This window comes from Triplophysa dalaica, chromosome 12 (assembly GCF_015846415.1).
Source record: "Triplophysa dalaica isolate WHDGS20190420 chromosome 12, ASM1584641v1, whole genome shotgun sequence".
In the NCBI taxonomy this organism is placed as follows: domain Eukaryota; kingdom Metazoa; phylum Chordata; class Actinopteri; order Cypriniformes; family Nemacheilidae; genus Triplophysa; species Triplophysa dalaica.
Window position 1 is genome coordinate 2,218,531 of NC_079553.1, and position 19,726 is coordinate 2,238,256.

At 38.7% G+C, this 19,726-nt stretch overlaps 1 protein-coding gene across 1 annotated transcript; it reads right to left on the minus strand.

Moving 5' to 3' along the window:
* Positions 1 to 2,417: 2,417 nt before the first annotated feature.
* On the minus strand, positions 2,418 to 19,472 carry plekho1b (pleckstrin homology domain containing, family O member 1b). Its single transcript, XM_056763492.1, has 6 exons — positions 19,132 to 19,472; positions 18,003 to 18,149; positions 10,929 to 11,069; positions 8,510 to 8,614; positions 4,411 to 4,512; positions 2,418 to 3,503 (listed from the first exon to the last, which is right to left on the minus strand). Exons 1-6 carry the CDS (start codon positions 19,162 to 19,164, stop codon positions 2,820 to 2,822), a joined length of 1,212 nt encoding a protein of 403 aa, XP_056619470.1. The 5' UTR covers positions 19,165 to 19,472; the 3' UTR covers positions 2,418 to 2,819.
* Positions 19,473 to 19,726: the final 254 nt, after the last annotated feature.

Sequence of the window (19,726 nt, forward strand, 5' to 3'; positions counted from 1 at the left end):
TACTGTAGCAGGCATCGTATGAACATCTTAAACTCGTGAATAAAATGAAGATTAGTTTTATTGGACACATGGTTTTGTCTAAAGTAAATAACTAAGAGATGAGCCGGTCCTAAGCAACCTGACCTCCAGATCCTTTTTACTAGTCCTTTTATCAAATAGATTATTAATGCAATAATGTTTTTATTATTAAATTCAAACCAAATATTTAGGTTTTTCAATTAAAAAGAAGAAATTAAATGACCTCTTTGGAAAATTAACTTCATTTAGAAAGCGTAGGACAGAAACAGTGTTTTTTCAGTACGACTCGCTAAACCACATTTAAAACTGCACCCCCAATACGAAACTACAGGTCCGGCCACAATGACACAGAAGAGACATTTTACACATTCACATTTTATCACAGATCTGCCGAAGTCAAGAAAAATAGCAACAACAGTTGAACAATCTTATGGCATACATAAATGGATCAACGCAGCATTTAAGAAACATCAGAACTAAGCAGTCACATGATTTCTGACGTCAACATAGAGTAAACAAGTCATAAATGACTGATTTAATGACTCTCAAAGTACAGGCGTAATATGGCTGGGTTTCTGTTGTACTGCGTGATGGGACCTGTGGGACAGGATTGGTTTTGATGTAATCTAATATTACCCCTGCTGATCACGGCCGGTCTGAATGATGAATGCCACTACCTGACAGATGCTCGGGTATTGAGATTCACCTTCTGCTGGCACTGTAAAAATATCACATCATGACAGACAGAACAAACCAATTCATCTGAATAAGCATGAAAAGATCGCACGACGTTAGAGATGAGAGCGTGTGAGATACAGAAAACCTTTGGCATCTGTGTGGCGATAACATGAAGCGATTTTGAAAGTTTTGAAGCATTTACCTGTATTTCATTAAGTTAAGGAGTGCTGTAGGCTTTGTGCTTTGTATATGACGTTATGATTCGGACATTTTTTTAATCCAGAAGTGAGGAATGTCTGGTTGTTTCAGGAAAAGGGGTTTCTGAGTTAAACATTTTAAAAGCAAAAACTCTCCTCTAAGTCTCTCTACAAAAAAGCACTTTACAATAAAATGTACAAAAAATATAACACTGTTTATAATCAAGCCTTAATGACAGAACAGGATGACCTGTGTCAATTTAATTGTGCAAACACATTATTTAAGCTACACACTGTAAAACAAGGTGTGGTGTACTGGCAAGACGTACCCTTTGGTCACAAAAATCTATACCATACCGCACACTGCCAGTAAATCCTAAAACCTGTATCGTATGTAGGTGAATATCATGAAATCTGGTCATATTTCACCTCCCAAAAGAGTTTTTTTGTTGTAAAAAACAATTCTATCCTTATTAGCCTTAAAGCTCCCGTGTATGGAATTTAGCGGCATCTAGTGGTGAGGTTTCGTATTGCAACTAATGGCTCATTCCACCGCTCACGCCTCCCTTTCGTAGCACTACGGAGGCTGACACACAACTAAAATGTGGTTACGATTTTGCTTCTTTGCTGAAGGAGATAACGTATTTACGAAACGCGCTCTGTAGAGCAGTTTGTTCGTTTAGGGTTACCGTAGATCAACAAGGTGATGTAAGGTCTTTATACACCTCTGAAGACAAAGTTTTGTATATTATATCGATTTGTATATAGATCCTCCAAACAATTACAAAGCAAAATTAACATTTCTTTTAGGTGAAATGTGGCACGTTCTGACAGGTTTCATGAGATTCACCCATGCAATCTTGCATAGTTCCCCAAAGACAAACGTCCTGCAAAGCAAAGCACAAGCAAAATAAAGTCCTGCTAAATAGCATCTCTGCCAACATTTCTTGAGGCGCAGGCAACTTGTTTTTAAAATCTTTGAGAGTTCGAAATGCAATTTGCATGTGCCCTTTCGACAATAAGGCAGCTTTCGTATTTTGAAAGATCTTTATGAAAATACCACTTAGGTGTAAAGACTTGGAGCTACACGACCCATATTTCCCTACCTACAGTAGATTGTCTGTTCTGCCTCTTAGGTTCGAAAAGATAGCTTGCCAGTGTCCCTCTCGTTTTACAGCATTCTCCATAGTGCAAATGTGTAATTATTATTATGAATCGCTTCCTTGCAGCTAGATGCTTCCAGCCACTGCGTGGCGTGTCATCAATGGCAGCTTGGTCTCCCATCGCTTTCCGCAGCAACACTGGCACCAGACGTCAAACGTATTCATGTTAATACAGGTTACACATGGCTTTGTTCACAGTTACAGCCCATCTGATGGGACGCAGAGCTCTGCCGTCCAAACAAAGAGGCGTGGCCAAATGCATTGGGCCACGCCCTGATTGCATCATATTACAAGCTTGATTTGCATCAACAGCAAAGGAAAGTGTGCTGGGAATTATTTTGACAAAAAAGGACCCAGGGTGTAAAATAGACCTCCATTTTACTGAGGCTCCTCCAGTGTTTTCTGAAACATTCACATTGTGATAGGCTGGCGAGCATCACCGTCTGGTGTTTCTCACCCTGTTTTACCCTGATGGGCCCCTCGGTGACTCCACGCTGTGAAAACTGATAGCGCGGGGCACAGCGCAACAGCTTGTGTTTGGAAAACCACCAGGCCCTTTTGTTTCTGCTTGACTGAAGCTGATATTAAGGGAGCGGAAGAAACTAGATTTGCTCTTTTGCAATTCATACATACAAACATGTACAGTATAGCTCATGGTATTCGTTATTAACAACATTATTCATATTGTAATTCCAGCGATAACAAAGCAGGAAGAGTCCGTATTGTGTTCGGAGAACATTCAGTTTTACTGTCTGCGTTCCTGTTAAGACATCATGCTTTTCCTCTGGATTCCATGTTGAGGGCCGTTTAGTTTGCCATTCTGTGACGGACTGAGTGCCATCGAAGAGGCCGAGTCGAGCTGCTTGTAAAGAGCTCGAAGCTCCTTCACTTCCTCCAGTACGTCACGCGCCTGACCCCAGGTAGAGGCCGCCTCCTCCAGCAGGCGCTCGGCCTCCTTCCTCTGGCCGTCGGGGCTGGAGTTCTTCCCAGTTGGCGAGCACTTCCCCTTGGCCTGCGTCCGTACTTCCATCAGGAGCTCTTGTGTTCTCTCCAGCTTCTGGGTGATGAGGTCCTGAAGCTGACCGACGGGCTGTACGGGAGCCGAAGTGGAGCAGTGAGGGATGGCCCGCGTCTCCGAATGCGTCAGGATCTCGTCCATGGATGCGCAGCGGTTTTTCTCAGAGTTTTTTTTGCGCAACTGTGGCGTCTGCGACTCTGACCAGTCCCACAAGCACTCGCTCTTACGAGGGAGACTTTGGGATTTCCCAGGGGTCTCTTTACTGACGGAGAGCTTTGAAGTGTCAACCGTCGAGCACTGAGAATTGGGGGTGTGTTGAGACTCGGCTTGATCGAGGCTCTCCTTACAAGTGGCGAGGTCTTCTGTGGTGACGTCTTCTTCCTGTATGAGGTCAAGGGTCAGCATGCCATCCGAGTTAGTGGTAGAAGCCTGTAAATAATAAGAATAATGCACGATTCACATTTGAATACTTTCTGAATGTTTAACAAACAATTCTCTGTGATTCAACTCAATTCTCTTTGCTCAAACATTGCTCAGTCTATTTATATAGATATTTGTATATTCTATATATTTTCATTTTGTTTTTTTGTATTGTAATTTTTTGTATCTTATACATTAAACAAACTTTTGTATATTTGTATATTCTATATTTTAAAATTTTTGTATTTTGCTTTGTATTTTTTTTAGTGTCTTATACATTAAACAAACATTTGTATATTTGTATATTCTATATTTTCAATTTTTTGTATTTTGTCTTGTCATTTTTTTTGTATCTTATACATTAAACAAACGTTTGTATATTTGTATATTCTATATTTTCAATTTTTTGTATTTTGTCTTGTCATTTTTTGTCTCTTATACATTAAACAAAGTTTTGTATATTTGTATATTCTATATTTTCAAATTTTTGTATTTTGTTTTGTAATTTTTTAAGTCTCTTACACATTAAACAAACGTTTGTATATTTGTATACTCTATATTTTCAATTTTTTGTATTTTGTTTTGTAATTTTTTGTCTCTTATACATTAAACAAAGGTTTGTATATTTGTATACTCTATATTTTCAATTTTTTGTATTTTGTTTTGTAATTTTTTGTCTCTTATACATTAAACAAAGGTTTGTATATTTGTATATTCTATATATAAAAAAAATTGTTTGCAAATGTTTTGTCTATTATACATTAAACAAACGTTTGTATATTTGAATATTCTATAAATTTAAAAATGTTGTGTTTTGTTTTGTAATTTTTTGACACTTTAAACGATAGTTTTAAATGCATAATTTCAGGCTTCTCATTTTCAAAGAGATGACCTTCAGAGCAAATGGAGCACTTACCACAGCCATGAGGTGTCCGCGGGTGGGCAGGCGGCGAGTCTGGGGGATCTTAGCCCGGTCACGCGTCGGATGGGCCAGCAAGCTGTCCTCTTCCACCGTCACCTATGGGGTCACACAAAGAGTTGAAATAAAGCCAAACAGAATAGTTTAATCCCATGTGAACTATCAGATGCTGCATGTTTCACACCAGCCTGTGGCATCATGTGAAGGAGGAGGTGCAGGTGTTTTAATTAGTCAATGGATGAGTCTATTTATTATTTGCATGTGTTGTATGAGGACCAGTGTTGGGTAAGTTACACTGAAAAAGTATGAATTACTAGTTACTAATGACATATTTAATAGTGTTATTAGATTTCTGTAAAAATTATTCTCCAAAAAGTATTTAATTACTAATCAACCTTGATTAGTTGAGAAGAGATTCAAGCATAGAAATGATATGAAACTACATAAAGTAGTAATACAAATGTGAAAATTATACATTAAAGCGCAGATTTTAAAGATTGACTTTGAGTTTTGATATCAATTTCACTGTTACACACACATATATTACACAAAGTATTTCGTTTAATTACGTCAGAAGTAGCTGTAATTAAATTACAGAAAAATATTGAGTAATCCCTTACTTCAAATTTTCAAGGAAAAAGTAATTAAATAACCGTAACTAATTGTGTTACACCCAACACTGAGGAGGACACACAAGAGTAGATTGGAAAAGTGTGTATAGAAAATGTGTAACACAGAAAATAAAGCCAGTCAACAAAGCCTGTTGTTTACAAGAAAGCTTTTTCTGTGATGGTTTGTGTTGGGCCAGGAGCTTATAGCTTATTTTATTGTGTGACTGGTCAGTTTTAATGGAATAAGATTGCATTTGTTTATTACAAACTCCCTCAAAATGTTTGTAGATTATTTAACAAATTTTACTTAATACATATACATATAGACCATTTTGCAAGAAGTAAACAACAGCGTTCCAAAAGCACTTTCTGTATTATTTTAATTAACATATCTAATTAATTCTTAACATTTTGATTTAGTTCTAAATGTTGTGTTGGTTGTGTAGAGTTAAAAAACTAAAATAGGAAGTGTATCTGACTAGTGTTGTTTACATGTAAAAGTCTATATACTTAGATGTGCTTTCATAAATATCTTTTCACACACATCATTTTTTTTGTGGTATTTGCTTACACAAGCATCACTATTAATAGTGTTGCACAAAGGGTTATGTGTTCGTTCTCAGTATAAAACTAGTGAGCAACCCTTTAAGCAACCATCCAAAATCCCCAAGTGAACCCTTGACAACTTTTACCAAGCATAATGGCAACGAATTTTGCAGACAGGCACATAAAATCCAGTATATTTGTGCATGTTTGAAGATATTGGTGTTGCTTGTATCTACCGAATGCATATTTTATCAGTGTCAAGCTACTAAGCCTGCCTACACATTTCTCAACACTTGCATCATGCATCGGTGCTTGGCACCGGTTGTGCACAACTTTGACATGCTGAAATTTTAAAACCAAGCCAACAGGAGCAGAAAAGAATAAGGATGTGATTTAAACTTCATTTAAACAATCCAAGATTGATTCCTAAAATCATCTCGTAATCTACACGTTTTAATGGATGCATGTAAAATGTGGCTATGAACATTATTTTGAGCGTGCCTCCTGCGCAACAAATAAAGCAAATGCTGGCGGATCCTGGTAACCACCCCCACGCTTAGCTCTCAAACGCTCATTGTTCTTCTCTATCATATATCAGTTTTATGAAATTGCATTTGCTTTCAATTCTGTGACTGTTCACCCTCTCATTTAAAATAAATGGTGTCCTAGCTAGTCCCTTTATCTGAGCTGTGTCCTTTGCTATACTTCCTGTTACCCGTCTTGGGACCCGCAAAATACATGTGGTTACGTAATTAAAGCAGGCCTGTCAACATGTTTAAAAGGGAAAGCACAGACGCACGCTCTCTTTATTCTCTAGTATAAATCACAGATTTTCTCATTTAATAAGTAGACTACTTGTTTGCCTGTGCAATTCTAAATTGCGTGTGCACTTAAATGCGCAAATAACAATGCATGCGTATAGGTTTGACACAGCCCACAAAGGAGGCTTTTATGTGCATGAATGTTAGCAATGTCATATTTACAACTCACTTAATATGTATTTATTTGATGTGACAATGTACATAGGTCAATATGAAAAAATAACACATTTAAGACCCTTGACAACAAAACCTCTTTTGGGTCTATTTTTCGAAATGTAGATGTTAGGATAGGAAAATATCTGCAATCTGAGGGTGCAAAAAAAGATCTGAATATTGAGAAAATTGCCTTTGAAGATGATAAAAGAGCCAGTTAATGCTGTTTTTGAGGCTTTGATTATGTATTTTGGGTGTTTAACAATGGATGTTCATGTTACTAATTTAAAAAAAACGCTTTATATTTCACATATTTCAAGTCTTTTGTTCAACGCTGTCCCTCTTCTTGGATATCTTCCGGTCTATATAAAGTCCCTAGTTCCGAAACACTCTGATTGGTAAAGCTGAGCAGGTCTGTCGTGATTGGTTCCCCGCTTAGTGTGTGAAGATGTCCCACCCATACCATATCAGCGAGCTTCCGCTTTTAAGGCTGTTATGATTGGTTGGTCCCTATCTTAGAGCACGTGTATTCATAAACTTGGACTTTTGGCAATAAACTTTAACAATGGCGTGAACTTCACTTTATCAGTTAAACACATCCGGATCATGCAATCAATTTTTCCTACTATGGCGAGAGAAACGACACCGGACAAAATGCCGTCGGACCGGTTATATTAATTATCACTAATAACAGAAGGGATAGTTTTGGCTTTTTATATTAGACCCGAGTTGGATAATAAAGCAAGCAGATTGACCAGGAGACATTTGCAAGCAGGAGTTCAAAGGACGTTTCATAGAAGTGTAAGAGGTATCCGCACACACACACAGTATTAGTGTATTACACAGAACAGCTTTCACAGCCGATGTTAAAGTCATGGAAGCTGTTATTTGAGCGTTTGGTTATCTTAGAATGTGTGTAGCTGAATTTGTATTACCAGCTGTAGGACTATAATGAAAGTAAAAGGAGTTTAGTGCGTAGCTCAGTCAAATGTTTACCATGTCAGCGAACCAAACACTACTCCAGCGGCTCTTCCTCTTTTCTCAGGAAGGCCAAAAATCGAAAAACCCATACAATGTATATTTGGCTTTTATTAAAAGTGTTCATAAAAAAGTTTATACTAAAAATGTATAAAGGTCTGCGTTTTCTCATTTATACCTCGATTATAGTAGGTCTCTACGATTATGATACATGTCACGTCAAATGTTGATTTAAAGAAAGCAGACAGCATGAACATTGAGGCCGGATTAAATATTTGATCCTAAGGAGGAAAACAAAGGTGGGGATGTACTTCGATCTAACTGTTTGAGAGACATGACTCTCTAGTCTATTTTTGGTGGAGTGATTCATTTTCTTCCACTGTGTGCCGAGCGTGATTATAGATCCGCTTTTAAAATGAGCAAATACCTTGGCAAACAAACTGTGAAAAGATCAGGGATCGAGAAGGCAGGCGTCTGTGTGATTAAAACTTTTAATAAAAGTGGCTTCTCCAAGGGCCTGACAAATGACTTTTGAGTCTTTGTTGGAAACAAAGCGTGTTGGCCTGTGGGTAACTCAACAACACCATGCTAAAGTGTCGATGCCTAGGGGTTTCTATGCCCTTGCTACTCTCTGCGCCTGAACTGCGTATAGTGACTTCCTGCGATAAAATACGTCCCATTTGTCGTGTAATGTTGTAGTCCTAGTTTTGAGTCGTTCTATCTTTCTATGTGGTTACTAGTATGTTTTGAAGGTTGCTATGTTCTTCTAAGTGGTTGTGTGGTGTTGCAAACTGATTTTTCCCTATGAAAATGTTTTGGTCGCTATAGATTCTTTCCACACCACCAGCTACACGATTTTGGGTATCGTTGGCGAGATGTTGAATCCTGAGGGTCTGAACCCTTGTAAGCAATAGCAATTGCAAGTGCCACCAAATATTGACATCGTTAAACGTTTAATATGCAAATAGAAGGGCATGTCCTGCTTACCTCATCCAATATGCTATTCTTGGCCCTGGTGATCGCTCCATTTAAAGCATTGATCCATGATTCCTTCTCCTCTGGACTGACAGCCAGAAATACTAGATTTGGGACCTGCGTGTATGGGGTGAGAGGTTTTTTAAATAAAGTGCCTGAATATTAACAGTTTCACATTCAACTGACATTTTGAACACAACATTTGGCAGATTTACAAATGTCATGAGGCAAGCGTAAATGAGCAGGTATGGCCATACGGTTCAGTCTATGGACAGCTGATGTAGCAACAGCAAGAGGCAGAAAGCGCCATATTAGGCAACACCACTGCTGGTCTCTCTTACAGCGTCTGCTGAATCTGTGATGACCACCACCTTCTGTTAAATAGTGCAGCTGTGTGGATGAAACCGCTGATGTCATATCCCTTCCATTCACATCACCTCTATGCTGCTTGCAGTACAGCCAAGAAATCATACTGAGCCTCGTGCATGACATGTAAGCATATGTAAATCCGTGTTATTTGTTCATAAAGTCATTCTGGCAAATCCATGCATTTGATTAAACATGAAAAATGACTTTAGAATGGTTTTGTTAACGATTGCACCAATGATCGGTGGATAACCCAAAAAGGTCCTGAAGGGAAAGAGAGGTGAAGAAGGTCATTTATACGGGTGGTTCCTCTGTTGAGCTGCATGTGCAACAGCTGTTGTAAGCAGGGGGGACGTATTTATCCATGTGTGTGTAGACTAGAGGGCCGTGTTTGTGTCCTGAGGATTAACTCAGTCCCCGTGTTGGATTTTAAAGCATTGGTCAGACGTTACCCTAATGTTTTTCCTAGTTCTCCAAAATATATATCCAGCTGAATATATATATCCAGCTGGTAAGGGCAGCCGTTTAATCTACACAAATGGAGACAACTAAAAGGAACTTCCCTTAAGTGACAAGGAGAAGTGCATATATTGACTTCCTGCACGGAGCTATAAATTTAAGAGACAGCTATAATATACTTCGCTACATACTGTATGTACAGCCCTATTTTCACGATCTAAGCGCATGGTCAAAAGAACTCAGGTACACTCAGGTTTCTCCACTTTTGCTAGTTTAACGACGGGAACACGGTTGGCGTGCCCGGGCGTATGGTCTAAACGGGCTGTCCCGATTCACTTAAATAGTCATTGGTGTTTTTGGGCGTTACGTGCAATAAACCAATCAGAGTGTCATCTCTCATTCCTTTTAAGAGCCAGGTGCACTTGCGCCATGGCAGATTCGCTATTTACACAGCGGAGTTTGCAAGAGCAAAGACTTTGGCTTTGAGTTGGTCTATGGCCAACATTGCGCCTGAAAACATCTTTTATTAGACCAGCCCGCCCATGGGCGCACAAATGAGTGCAAGTGCATTTGCTATTTTAACAACGCAGAGCGAGATGGTGAAAATGAGAACTGCGTTGAGCTGAAACTAGCAAAAACATTTGCGCTGTACATGTGTACGATTGGGTCCGTAGTATGTATACTAATGAAATACTATGTTGGCTTTTCTGTGCAACCAAACATAATTTCACTACAGCACTTTTTTAAAGTATTTTATTTGATTTCTGCTTCTATTACTAAAGCCAAATTTAAATAAGAAGTAAATACTTTCTTTGTTGCTACAAGGCGGGTATTTTAACATGAAAATACACCCATTTTAACCATTTGAAATAAGCCTAAACACTGCACTCATGTTCTGTTTGTGTTGGTCTTTAGGATGAAGGATATTCATGGACGCCTGTGGTGTACTAGTGAAAGGCATTAAGCTGAGACGTTCTTACTAAAAGCCAATTAAGCAAGATGGGATGACTAAAGAGGTCAGTCCAAGTATGAGCTCACAGACCGATGACATGCCAGCTATCGACTAGTGGCTAATTGTCCAGTAAACAAAGCTCTCAGCCCTCGGTCCCAATGCAACTCACCCAATCCAACAATGTAACATTTTCCCAAAAAACAACATGTATTCACTCTCCTTTACCTCAAGTGTGTTCAAATGAATAGGCATGGAATTTTGGGTTGTGCGACAGGTTATCCGGTCTCATTTTATAACTGCAAACTGACAAACCAGCCAGCAGTCTTCTGGTGTATGCCGCAAACCCATTAAAGGGGATAGTTCACCCAAAAATAAAAATTCTGCCACCCCATGCTTCTTTAAACCTGTATATGACTCTTATCAGTCAGTTGAACTTTTGAGAAATGTCTCCGTGGTTTTGTGTCCATACAATGGATGTCAATGAAATCAGCAACATTCCTCAAATTCTATTTTGTGTTCTGCAGAACAAGGAAAGTCATACAGGTTTGAAATGACATGAAAGTATGTAAATAATAAAGGAATTTCCTTTTTAGTTGAACTTTCCCTCTATGCTTTATCTTCTGCTGTAAAAACTCACTTCCTTTAGAAACTGACCGTGTTTCCTGGCTGCCGGGAACACAGGAGCGTGAACTTGCTGTGGTTCTTTTTGCTTCTGCTCTTGGCTTTGCGGAGTTCCTCAGACCTCTCGTAGTCGGTGAGGTCCACCACTTCCTGGATCTTTTTTTCATCTTTTACCTGAGAAAGAAAGCAGACATTTCTCAAACCTGCAGAAATCGGCACTTCAGTACTTGGGGTTTAGTCAAAGTGGCCAGAGATATTGCTGCAAATTGGGATCTGGGACCGATGTCAAACATGGTTCAAAAACCCAAAGACCTATGGGGTCAGACAACAGAACCTTTTAGCCCAGATTCAGCGGGAACAACAGGGTCCGATTTGGCATCACCAGCCAAACGGTCTCATTAGATCACACAATCAATTTCCATTAACACTGCACCAAAGAAAAAAAAAGTTCTGCATGCACGTAAGGCCACAGCTGGTTGTGTGTTGTACTAGAGCCGGTCTACAGCGCAGTACTTAAGAGTATTGGCATCACACACACTGCCCTATGGGTGTCACATCGGGGGAATGGCTTTACAAATAGTACATCTACTATTCCAGCAGCACAAAGACTGCAATTAACTTGCAATCTGATCATGGAATCCTTTTTCACGAGTGGATAGATAGGACACAGTCCGGACATTTGAAAGCTCTACCTTCAACAAGATTTAAAATTGTACTGAAGTTTGCTGTTCTGACTACTTGCACTCTGTAGTGGATGAAGATACTTTGAGGTATGATGATGAAAAATGACGCGATGCAGATATTCAAGCATTTATTTGAAGAGATCTAAAGGCATTTGGTTTCACTGTCATTATCTGTAAAATGATCGCTGACATATCTGACACCAAAACTGGCACAGTAAAAGTCTGTAATCCGAGATCGTTCTGAAAAATTCATTGAATGAATGTGCTAGACAGCAACTGGAATCGTATAAGACTATTCGTTTCATGTTAAAGCATTTTTCTAGTTTAGGAGTTTGGTGATTGTGTATGAATCTAATAAGAAGCTTGTTGCACAGTCTACAAACGGACAACACATACGTGTTTTCAGGCTCTATTTGGACCTTTAAAGAGAACTTAGGAGACTTGAAATTGCCTCTTTAAAACTGAATTGACAAGGGATCACGAAACGGCTGACCTTTTAACAGCAAATAAAGAGACTCATCTATATTTAATGTGTTGTCCGTTAGTCTTTAAACAGATTCAATCTTCTGCAAAGAATAAAACGGCAAGAATACCATCCTTAACATCGAAAAGAAAAGCTCAAATTAGGGCTCCGCGATAACTCGAGCAATTCTTATGCTCAGTTTCCTCAATAAATTACAGTTAAATGCCGCAACAACCGAAAGCCTCAGGACGCTGTCGTACAGAAACTCTGAATATGGGACACAGTATGAATGGGAGTAGTATAAATACATTTTACGCCCTCAGTTTCTCAATGAATTACGGTTAAATGCTGCCAGATCCGAAAGCCAGAGGGCGCTCTTGCGCAGAAACTCTGAACATGGGAAACAGAAGAAGAACAATTAGTTCCAGGAAATGACAATGGTCATATTCTATCGCTGTTCTTCAAAACTTTTTAGGAATTTCATGATAATAAAGTTGATTTATGGTAATGATGATAGACGAGTGTTGCTTTTTCAAATACACGTTATAACGACTCAATCTCGTAGTGATTTTAGATCGAGCAGTACTTCCTACTGATCAAAGAGCCGTAGTTCACAGAAGAGCTGTGCATAAAACATCAAATTGATTTCAGAATCGAATTAGACATGTTTAATTAGTGTGAATCGCGATATATATCGCCCAGCCCTATATTATGGTCATGTTACCCGTATGCTCCTTGACCTATGACGTAATGACAACAACCTATACGTGAGCTTTGATAAAAATTAATTAGTCATGTGATATTCATTTATTGGCACTTACTGACGTCCGCCTTAAACTTTTCCGTCATATTTATTTGAGTGTATTTATTAGAAGTGTCCATCCCATCCACACTCCCGAATCTCGGCGGAAGTAGTAGACCATCCGGGTATTTCTCGCCTACTGTTTTTTGCATACTGAGATTTCGGCCATACTATTAATTACTCACACTCATTTTCGGCTATTTGATAGTATGAAAAAAAGAAAATTTCGGACGCAGCCACATCGTTCCAGGAAATGACAATGGTGATATTCTATCACTGTTCTTCAAAGCTTTTCAGGTATTTTTATGATGATAAACTATATTTATAATGATGATGTTTGACGACTGATGCTTTTTCAAATGCACGTTATAAACGACTCAATCTTGTAGTGATTTTAGATCGAGCAGTACATCCTACTGATCAAAGAGCCATCGTTCACGGAAGAGCTGTGCATAAAACTTTGAATTGATTTCGGAATCGATTTAGATTGTATAATTAGCGTGACTCGTGTTATATTTCGCCAAGCCCTATAAGTTGACAAACTTTCTTCCAAGCAGAAAAAACAAAGTAAAAATAGTGTACTTCAGAAATAACGGCACCAGGCTGTCTGATATGTGCTCTTTAATCACAATGCTCTCTGTTTTATACCAAAGCTGTCTGGAATCTTTGTTGTGTGTGATGTTACATATTCTGCATCTGTGGAATGCTGTCAGTTACCACGGAAAGTAATTTAGCCACGGATTGAAAACAACTTAAAACAACCAAAAGTCACGTTGACTTCAGTAATAAACTTACAATGGAAGTCTATGAGGAAAGAAACTGCACTGAACAAACTTTAAATTCCAGTGTTTTATAAAAACTTGCACATTTTTCTTAGTAGATTCATTGCTTTGGCATTATTTGTCCAATTTTTTTAACTCGGGTCATAAACATTTGCACAAGAATAATCTGACTTAACCCTCCATGCATACTGCAATGCACCATGTAAAAGGTACTGTGATTTATATTTGTAATGCATGCCCTAACTATTATAGTTATGCACTGCACAGAATACTAATCTAACTGTCTAAAAGAATGATTTATACAATTTTATGGCTAAAAAACCTAACATTTTTGCACATACAAAGTTTAAATGCTATAATAAAAATATGAGCTTATCCTTTCAAAACGCCCTAGACTTCCTTTCTCAGTGCATTACCGTAATATGCCATTTGTTTGTTTTTTCAATCTGATATATATTTTCTGACGTGAAATTTCGTTTCTTGTAGGCTAGTAGTTGCTTTTTTGTATTGTGTTGTGAGACATTTGCTCTCCAGCACTGATTTCAATGTTTGTTCATAATGGGACACTCAACAAATCAACTGTATTACGGAGACTTTTCTTTTGACGTCTCTTCATTCAATTATTTTTAGTGTGAGGCCAGGTGGATCATTCAGAGACTCGTTTCGTGTTTCACTGTCATTTAAGGGGCCAGTCGAGCCCTTCCTTAAATCACATTTAGCTATTCAATTTCATGTTTACTTTCCCCATTAAACCGTCTAAGCGTCCAACAATGTCGATGGAGGTTACAAAACATTGCAGGGTGTATTAAAGAAGCCAAATACCATAAAGGGAAATCTGAAATGAATACCGCAGGGAATGAGTCCCCCCGGCCCACACGTTAAAAATTCATGATGAAGTGTTTAAACAGAAATTTATGAACGGGGTGGATATGAGTTCAATGGTGCTTTATGATACGAAGGCTGTAGGAAGGATCTGGCATGTGGTGAATGTGGTGTGTTTGTTCAGTCTGATAGAGAAACAGAAAGGGCAGGAGAAGGAAGCAGAACTGCTTCACATAAAGGTCTGATGAGCTCACATCACCTCTTACAAACAGATAACGGTAAAGAGTTTGAAGATGTTTCCTCTCTGGCATTCAGTGCGTCAACGGGTTTTTGCTTCAGTTGGACATTAGGTGCTGAAAAAACATATTACAAAAATAATATGAAGATTAAATTATGTTACATTATTATGTAACAAATGCAGAGCAGGTCAGGACCTGACCGGGTCTGATGAATGCAGTGCCTCAAGGCTAAATAAGGGCTCGTCTCTTCGGCATCGTTCTTGTATTAAATATATCAATTTAATGTGGTTTCCTTCTTCTGCAGAACACAAATATCGAAAGATTTTAGTAACCAAAAACATTGACCCCTATTGATTTCCATTGTGTGGACACAAAACAACAGACATTTCTTAGAATCTCCTCTTTTGTGTTCCACAGAAGTAAGAGGTAAAAGTAAGGCATGCACCGATACCATTTTTTAAAGACCGAGTACCGATATTTTTTTCTGGTACTCGCCAAAACCTATAACTGATGCCTGTATAGTACGTACGTATATCGTACGCATGTACAATAATGTTAATAAACCAGTATCTAAAAAAAAATTAATTTTGTTTTTAAAAAAAATATATGATAAGTAGCACAATTTTACTAGCACATTAACTTCAGTTTGCTAAAGTAAACACTATAGTCTGTGGTCAAATTATAAAAAATTCAAGGGGGGGTGGTTTGGTAAAATGTGAGAGTATTTTAACTTGTTCAAGTCAACCGGACTTTTATTTTGACAGATCGCCGCAAATGTTGTTTGTTTATGTGTTTGTGTCCTCGTGCAGTGAAACGCTGGCTCTGAAAGCTTCACAAGCACAATGTGTTCAGGTTCAGTTCACGCAACCGCACTACTCTTTCACACAGCCATGTGATTTCCGCCGATAGCCGGCTGTTTAGTTAGCAGCGGCAGTAAAATTCGTCCAGTTAAGAGTTGTCCTACCACTAAAATAATTTTGGAGAAATAATTTTGGAGAAATAATTTTAAGGTCGAAAAACGGCTAGTTGTTGCTTTAAAGTTTAAACTCTTTGCTACTTGCAATTTCGTATTAGTAATAGACATCTGATTGACCAAGATTCTTGTGAAACTTTGCGGAACAGAAGAAAAACCCTAAAGTAGTCAGAAATAGTTCATGACTGTAGCTGGCATGGCAACACAAGTACTCTTTTCTTTAGAGAAAGGGAGACAGACACATACCAGGACCTAATGATTCATTCATTTTGTGATTTCATTTGTGCTCATGGCAATGCAACTGGACACCGCATGGATTTGTTCAAATGTGCAATGGGGTTACCTAACCTTTACTATTGCACCGCATCATCTCTGCATTCCATAACACTGATTCACACAGCTAGAATAATTAAACCATCTGACATCTGGCCCTCGATATTATTCACATCTGAACCCCTTTTATCGGAAATGCTCTACTAATATGGGAATTCAATTGCTGTGCGATACACAAAATGTATGAAGTTGCTCATAATGTTGACTGTCTTGAGTGAAAAGTATAACATCATTTCAAACGATGACATCGGTACCATGGTAAAGAGCTTTCAATGTGAGTATTCTCACTTGAAATGATGTTTTATTAGCGAGTAGGGCGTTTAAGTGAAATAGCTTTACAGAACTGGATCAATCAATAGTTATCAAACTGAAGGAACAGAAAACAGGAACGCAGAAAGTCAGCAATGAAGCCTATCAGACAAACTCTGATGCCGATGTAGCTGATTTAATTTTAGGGAAGCAAAGAGGACAAAGGACCTTTAAAACAGATTAAGACCACTACACCCACATCTGCCTCTGACACATTACTGCAAAAAGCAGAAGATAAATACAGGAGAGTTTCTACATAGATTAGACCACAACTTCCTTATAAAGACTTGAGAGCACAGACAGAAGCGCAGCTTCTTGCTCTCTTCTTCTTTCAAGTTTTGATGCCATTTAGGGGAAAGGGGACGACTTTTATTTACAGTATTACTTTGCAAAGTGTGAGAAGTACATTACACAGAGACCGACGGCCTGCAGCAATTGGAAGAGAGAGGAATGTAAATGTGCAATGGAGAAGATTACAGTACGTTGGGGGAAAGCTCTCCCACACGTCTGTGTATGCTCCATACATCATTTTCCAGGAATCTGATCTCCAGACCAGACCGGGACACCAGACAACAATCACATGATATCTGCTCCTATGAGCATTTCTTAACTTAAACATACTGTCACATGAAAAATGTCCATATGTCCAAACGTGCAATCTCTATAACAAAATTCCAAAATGTGTAAAAAATTACCGTGGACCAAAACACTATAGTTGCTGCCTACAGCAAACCGTAATTTTGCTTTTCATAGTAAAGCTTACCGATTCTTTCTTGAATTTCTGTCGACAAAAGTCATTATACAGTGCTGCCATGGTTTTACCGTGGTAAAAACGCAGTGAAATATCATCACTGTATATTTAGAGGTCTATTAGACGAAAATAAAAACGAAGAAACGCGTTTAACTCCTCCAGCTGGGATATTTTTATGTTTATGTTCTCGTTCTGTTTATCTGAAACGATGACACTGCTGGATCATTAAAACTGTTGTCTGTCTAGACAGCTGGAGGCGAACATCTAGACACCAGCATGATGAAACCTCAGTCTGTTAAGCACTAAAAGGGTCAATCCTCCTCCTGAGCTGCGAGCCAGAGCCCATATGCTTCCTCTGCATTGTTTGATCTGATGCTGAGCGCAGCAAACGGTCTTGTGCGTGACCATGACTCAAACTCAATCATGCTTCTCCTATACACCCACACTGCAGTAAATCTGCCACGGTGAAGACAAACACTGAGGTTGTATGCAAAGAGTCCTCGTTCATCTTACATATCTCATTCTGAAACTTGTTAAACCTCTCTGGAAACATTTTTGAAATGAGAGGAACATTGTTTAAAAGGCAAAGTATTGACATTGTGTTTTACACTGTGGACTAATGAGTAATGAGTGTTTGTTTACAATATTGTCGTGTTCATCTGAGCCCTGGCGTCCAGATCTAATCCCCAAACTATGTCTGCAATTGGATAAAGGTGTTATAGGCACTAAGATCACAGTAAGCCTCAACCGAGCAGGGCACGCTATTAAAGGAATAGTTCACCCAATATGAAAATTCTGCCATTATACACCAAGATGTCTTTGTCATGACTAATATTGATCAAAAAGGAAATGTGTGATTTAAAGTGAGCAGTTGTTTCATTTTATCAGTCAAATAATGACAACATCCCCCCAAAAAAGAATATATACAGTAGGTATATAAGTAGACTAACCTCTTTTTCAGAAATGTAAAGTTGGTCTCCTTTCAGCACCACAAATCTGTTTTTCCAAATTTCCCTGAAAATCCCTTTGCCGCAGAACTTGCGAATCCAGCCGGTTTTGTCGGGCTGCGCGGGCTGTTGATTGGCGTCCTGAGGGCCCTGCGTTTACAAAGACGAAATCAGAGAAGTGAGATTATCTCAAAAGGTTCCCAAGGGTCCGAGTGGGGAGTCCCACGTTTCAAAGCCTAAAGGCCTACCTAGACAGCACTTGCCATTCATAGGCCTATGACGCCCAAATGTGTTGTCTAGGATGGCAGCTCGCTAGGGTTAGAGACACGGCCATGGAGACAGAAAGGGGGGTCTTTCTTAAAGACCATGTCTTTGTTATGTAGATTTAGATTATATCACATTCCAAGCGCTTACTTCTCACACTACACACACACACACGTCATTTTCATAACATTGAGATATTATGAGCCCAAAAAATGATATAACTATTATTTCGTTCCTGCGTGATATGCAGAGCATTCTTATAAAACAAATACAGACAACTAATAAACAATAACAAATAACGTAAGAAAATAAATAAATATGCCAATATGGTGTACATGGGAATAATATTTGAGTACACACGCTTTGAGGAGCATGTCGTTTAATATCTCTTAGGAAAATTAATAATACTACACTAACCACAATTTAATTATATGACATTTGAAGAAATGCAATAAAAGCTCAATTTTACCATTATCTCACTACATGAACCATATTAATATTTAATATTTGAATGGCATTAAATCCATCAAAGGCATACTATGCTTATAATATACTAATAAAACCACGATTATGTTTCTTGAAGACTGACACATAACGGAGCAAGTATGTAAGTACGATTAAATATTGCATGAAGCGCAATAAGTCTTCCTCATCGTAAACCTGCTCAACTTTAAATAAAAAATGCATATAAGAAAATACCGCTATATCGTCTTTAAGCGCGCGGACTGACATCACATATCCAATGAAACATTGACTGCGATGCACTTGTATTGTTAAGTAAGTACAAATAGTGTTTAAAGTGCGCGCGATGCGGTGTTTAATCCCGGTGTAGAGAGACTTCACATTGACAATAGACTCGATGTCTTACCCGCTTTGTTGAATTGTTCTTCTTCATGGCCATGAACCAGCTTTCCGACTCCCGGCGGATCCAGATCCTTTGTTTTCGCAACAACGTAACAAAATCCTCAAACGCTACACGCAGAAGCACGATGTAGCTTCGGTCTACGCCTCCTCCTGTATACGTACTTCATTCACTGTCCTCCAGATCCACGCAGGATATCGTGAGACGGTCACGCCTTTGGATCGCGATCATCTGAGAAATCTGCTTCCTAGAGCAGCAGAAGAGTCGATGCTGACGGCATCGTGTCGCGCGGGGCTGAGCGCTCGTGGAGTTAACTGAGATTGAGGAACTTGCAGCTGTGTGGTCCCTCTCTTTGTCCCCCACAGCTCCACCTATGGACACCACAATGATGTCACTGGCGAGATAATGGGGTGGTCTGAATCCAACGTGATGTAGTTCACATTAATGCGTCTACTGTTTTATAAGCTGTGAATTGCTTGGACTGAAAAAAAGTGTTTTTAATTATTTGCAATATAGGTGTCAATCTGACATCTCGTATCTCAAAATGTCTTTATTTGTTTTTTCTTGCCATAAATCTTTATTATTTGAACCCTTTATGTTT

Coding starts and splice junctions, on each gene's coding strand:
- plekho1b (XM_056763492.1), bottom strand. CDS start 19,164: ATGGCCATGAAGAAGAACAATTCAACAAAGCGG. Junction 11,070..18,002: donor TTTACATTTCTGAAAAAGAG/GTTAGTCTACTT, acceptor TTTCTTTCTCAG/GTAAAAGATGAAAAAAAGAT. Junction 3,504..4,410: donor GCGGACACCTCATGGCTGTG/GTAAGTGCTCCA, acceptor TATTATTTACAG/GCTTCTACCACTAACTCGGA.